At 40.8% G+C, this 5,287-nt stretch overlaps 1 protein-coding gene across 1 annotated transcript; it reads left to right on the top strand.

Annotated features, from left to right (window-relative positions):
- Window positions 1–213: 213 nt before the first annotated feature.
- LOC125528873 (receptor like protein 22-like) lies at window positions 214–4,175 on the top strand. Its single transcript, XM_048693295.1, has 2 exons — window positions 214–1,189; window positions 2,284–4,175. The coding sequence occupies exons 1-2, from the start codon at window positions 214–216 to the stop codon at window positions 4,173–4,175; spliced, it is 2,868 nt and encodes a 955-aa protein (XP_048549252.1).
- Window positions 4,176–5,287: the final 1,112 nt, after the last annotated feature.

Raw genomic sequence — 5,287 nt, 5'->3', positions numbered from 1 at the left:
TGAACCCCTTCTTTTTATTCCAATTTGCTGGAGTGCTTCCCTCATTATCCATCTCCGGCCGGCCTGACCATTACATTATTGGAGCTGAAGAGTTCAGTCTTGACTCTTCCTATTTTGCTTTGATCGTCCTCTCTATAAAAAGCCTTGCAACAATCCTGCCTTCCTACCAAAGAGAAAAGAAACAAGTACATTGCCGTGTTGGAACTTAGGCCAATGGCTTCAATTGGTTGGGTGCTACTACTCTTTATTGCAGAGCTTTCTGCGCTAGCCACCTCCGGCGCTCACGGTGATGGTAACTTCACTCTTCGCTGCCAGCCAGACCAGGCTGCAAGCCTCCTCCAGCTAAAGAAATCCTTCTCGTTCTTCCACTACCCCAGCGCCCTTGAGTCATGGCAGGATGGCACTGACTGCTGTCTTTGGGAAGGTGTTGGCTGCAGCAACTCCTCGGGCCATGTCACCGCTCTGGAACTCAGTGGGCATGGCTTGTACAGTCAAGGCATTAACCCTGCAATCTTCAACCTCACCTCGCTCCAACTACTCGACCTTAGCATGAATTATTTTGGCGAGTATAGTCTCCTCCAATTCAGGTTTGAGAGGCTGCCCTTGCTCACCCACCTCAACCTTTCCCATTTAGGTTTTCAAGGCCAGATACCTACTGGCATTGGCGGACTTACCAATCTTATCTCCTTGGACCTTTCTGCTAATTATGATCTTGGGGATGTTTCCACTTATGATATCATCACTGGTGACAGGAATAATGTGCTCTACCTGCAAGATCCCAACTTCAAGATCCTAGTGGCCAACCTCAACAATCTGAGAGAGCTCTACCTTGATGGAGTGGATATGTCTAGCAGCGGAGAATGGTGCCATGCTCTTGCTAAATCCCTTCCCCGTCTCCAAGTTCTTAGCTTGAGTTATTGTAAGCTCGTCGGTCCTATCTGTCCATCCCTCTCAAACCTCCACTCCCTAACTGTGATCAACCTCGAGGGAAACTTTGGTATACCTACGGCTTTGGCTCCTTTTCCAGAGTTTTTCATGGATTTTCTCAATTTAAGTGTGCTCCGACTTGCTGCGACAAATCTCCAAGGTTGGTTTCCTCGTAGAACCTTCCAATCGAAAACACTACGTGTTCTTGATTTATCCTGGAATCAGGATCTCTCAGGGCCTTTGCCCAACTTCTCCAACACAAGTTCTTTAGAGACAATGATGCTAGACGGGGCCAGTTTCTCCTTTGGAAAACCAGGCTCTTTTACCAATTTCAAGTATTTGCAAACATTAAGCCTTGATGTGAATATTTCCTCTGTGGAGCCTCAATCTTCACTCGGTATCCACAGGTCTTTGCGGCATTTGGGGCTCACTCAGACAGACTCGACGAGCAATTTAGGGCTCATTTTATCAGGGATTGGAGACGTGCAGAACTTGCAAAGCTTAGAACTCTCTGATTGGCGCTTCTCTCTTACATCTTTTTCTTCGCTTGTCAAACTCAAAAGCTTGAGAAGGCTGTCAATCACTCGCTGCACCTTCACTAGGTCAACGCTATCAACATTCGGTAATCTTGTAGGCTTGAGAAGCTTGGAAGTCTCTGATTGCGACTTTAATGGTCCAATACCATCTGCAATTGGCAACCTGACAAACTTGAAAAGCTTGAATATCGACAACTGTGATTTCTTAGGGCCAATACCATCTTCAATTGGCAAGCTCATGAACCTTAGAAGCTTGGAAATATTTGGTGTTTACAACGATATTGGTAACTTTTCTTACTCTTTTGCACCCATACCTTCTTCAGTTGTCAATCTGAGTAAATTAATAAGATTTGAAATCTCTGATTGTGTGCTTTCAGGACCAATGCCATCTGCAGTAGGCAATCTTAGTAACTTGGAGAGTTTGAAAATATTTGCATCCAATTTTTCTGGACAAATACCCTATGCAGTTGGGCTACTCAAGAAGTTAACATCACTAGATATTCGAATGTCTGGCTTTTCTGGAAGTATACCAAATTCAATATCTAATTTGACTCTCCTAATTGTGTTAGATCTTTCATTAAATGATCTCAATGGTAAGGCTATAATTTGTTAATTCTTATATAAACGTTTTTTCAAGGGTATCGCAACGATTTATGTGACATGAAATTGATGTCACAAGATTTGTTGTCAAAAATATGTACTTATGATTGTGATTTTGTATCATATAAACCAAAAATTAGCAGAGTAGTTTTTGGTCAATGGCTTGTCTGAAAGAAATAAAATATGTCTTATATTTTAACATGCTTTACTCTGTGTGCAGGTGAACTTCCAGCATCTGTTTTCACTATTCCAACATTGCAACGCCTAGATATTCGCTCAAGCAAAATATCTGGCTCTATACAAGACATCAATGCAACATCTTCACACTTGGTATCAGTGGATCTAAGCAGAAATAACTTGATGGGAAATATTCCCAAGTCATTCTTTCAACTCACAAGTTTGGCTTATCTTGATATTTGCTGGAATAACTTAATGGGTTCGGTGGATCTTTCCTCGTTTTGGAGGTTACAAAATCTCGTCCATTTGGGTCTTTCCAACAGCAATCTATCAGTTACAGACATATATGGAGAAGGTAACAACTCTCTTTGTACCTATCTCCCTCGAGTTACCAGGTTGGAATTAGCAAGTTGCAATTTAACAGGATTCCCATGTTCATTGGCACCCCTCAATCAAATGTCTTACTTGGACTTGTCATGCAATAGAATCAGTGGTGCTATTCCAAAGTGGATATGGTCAACATGGAACAGTAGCCTTAGATATTTGAATCTTTCACATAACATGTTCAGCATTATGCAAGTTCCTTCTTATGTTCTCCCTTTCTATAAGTTGGGTGTTCTAGATATCAGTTCCAACCAACTTCAGGGGCAGATTCCTATGCCAAGCCCGTCAGCATTTTTCTTGGATTATTCAAACAACAATTTCTCTTCGTTACCTCCAAACTTCACTCTATATCTTGGCTTTCAATTCAAGATTTCCAAAAACAATATTAGTGGACACATACCAAACTCAATTTGTGATTCACGTACCAGTGTCCTTGACCTGTCATTTAACAGCTTCAGTGGGTGGATACCACCCTGTCTAATACAAGAAGGTTCCATGAGTGTGTTGAGTTTGAGGGAGAATCAATTTGAAGGTGTGTTGCCTAACATTATCAAAGACCGATGTGTGCTTCAGATATTAGACTTGAACAACAATAAAATTGAAGGGCAGCTTCCAAAGACACTTACCAAGTGCTTGCAGCTAGAGTTCCTTGACATAGGAAACAATCACATGGTAGGTACTTTTCCATCATGGCTGGGGGTACTTTCCGGACTCCGTGTGCTTGTCTTGAGATCCAACCGATTCTATGGCTCAATGGGTGGTGATCTTCACAGCGATGAAAAATCTGGAGAATACTTCTTTAGCTTGCAGATTCTTGATGTTGCCTCGAACAATTTCTTCGGCAATTTGAGTCCAGAATGGTTTGATGGGTTAAAATCAATGATGAATGAGTTGAATACTACAGGTGATATTCTCGGGGATAATAATTCATCTGATTCAGGGATGGAAGCAGAAGCTTCATATCAAGATACTGTTACTATATATTACAAAAGCATCTATAGGACATTTGATAAGGTCTTGAGTACATTAACGGTAATTGACCTGTCGAATAATTCATTTGGTGGCACCATTCCTGGATCGCTTGGGAGGCTTACTTCATTACATGTACTAAACATGTCAGGCAATGCCTTCACCGGTGACATTCCGCAAGTATTTGGCAGGATGACTCAACTAGAATCACTCGACCTGTCTCAGAACCAGCTTTCTGGTGATATTCCAGAGGCTCTAACAAATCTCACCTTTCTTGGTATCTTGAACTTGTCCAACAATCAGTTAGTGGGAAGGATACCCCAGTCAGGTCAATTTGCGACTTTTCAAAACAGTTCATTTGAAGGGAATCTGGGGCTGTGTGGACCGCCATTGCCCAACCCCTGTGGCATTTCACCTGCTCCTCCAAGTACTGCGCACGCAGATGATTCGTCTCATGTTGATGTGGTCTTGTTTCTCTCCTCTGGGTTCGGCTTTGGCGTTGGATTTGCAGCTGCCATTCTGATGAGGTGGGGCCGAATCGGAAAATGGTTTCTTAAATCTGCAAGAGCTTTGAGGACTTGATCTGATTGTGGGAGACTGCTTCAAGTGCAATCATGCTTTGCAGGATGGGACCCTATACGTCTTGTGCAAGTGTTGCTTCTAGTGAGGTGTGTGCACCGCTTTCATGTCTTGTCTTCTGTCATGTGTACTTATCTGTAAGATATAGCTTGGCCAAATGGTTAAACATCTTGTAATGTATCTCCTGTCATATCCCGGTTTGAATGTCTTGTGTAGGTTTCGCTTGGAGACAAATCGTGTAACCAGTTTGTAATGTTATTTGACTACAAATAAACTCCATGCGGCCTGAAAAGGGTTATACGCTTCAGCCACACGTCTGATTTCTTATTTTTCTTTTATACTTGTGGCAACATGCTTCGTGTGAAACATAGTTTTTTCCTTGTTTCAGTTACCACAGTGAATATGTGAAAGTGGCCATCATTTTGCAGAACTGTTTCTGCCTATCCTTCCATGGTGTTTACGATTTATTTTGCCTGTAGAGCCTCCAGCCGCAAAGCACAGCTCTGCAGCATTTATTTCCGCGATTTGTTTACATAGTGTTCTATGTATGTATCAAAGTTCTTGATTCCACTTGATCCATTTTCACTACGTGGTTTTTAACCTTGAGCTTTCACAAATGTGGCAACTTTCTCTCTTACAAAAATCGGGTACTACGAGTAAAATATGTTCTAATATAATCATGTGGATAAACAAACCGTACAATGATGTTCAACATGCCCATTTTCATGTGCTCTGTCCTGTACTCGAGCAAAACACTAGGTACAGAAGTATATTTTCCCTTTTTTCCTTTTTTCCTTTTCATTTTTTAAATCAAGAAAATTATTTTATTCATTAAATTATTTAAAATCCACAATTTTATAAAATTTATGAATATCTTTTAAATCAGTGAACTTTTTTTTTGCACATTTCTAATAAGTCCGTGGACATTTTCCTTAAATTTCTGGAATATAATTAAAAAACAATCCTGAACATTTTCTATATTTTTGAAAGGATAAAATTCGTAAAATATTTTAAATGCTAAATATTGTAAAAAATGCGCAAGTATTTTTTATTTTTGAAACTTTTTAATATTCTCGCGGTAATCATGTTTTTTGGCGGGGAGGGAGGACGGTCAG

This window comes from Triticum urartu, unplaced genomic scaffold (assembly GCF_003073215.2).
Source record: "Triticum urartu cultivar G1812 unplaced genomic scaffold, Tu2.1 TuUngrouped_contig_5175, whole genome shotgun sequence".
Classification (NCBI taxonomy): Eukaryota; Viridiplantae; Streptophyta; class Magnoliopsida; order Poales; family Poaceae; genus Triticum; species Triticum urartu.
The sequence above is the reverse complement of the archived record's forward strand: the minus strand, read 5'-3'. Positions and strand labels throughout refer to the sequence as shown.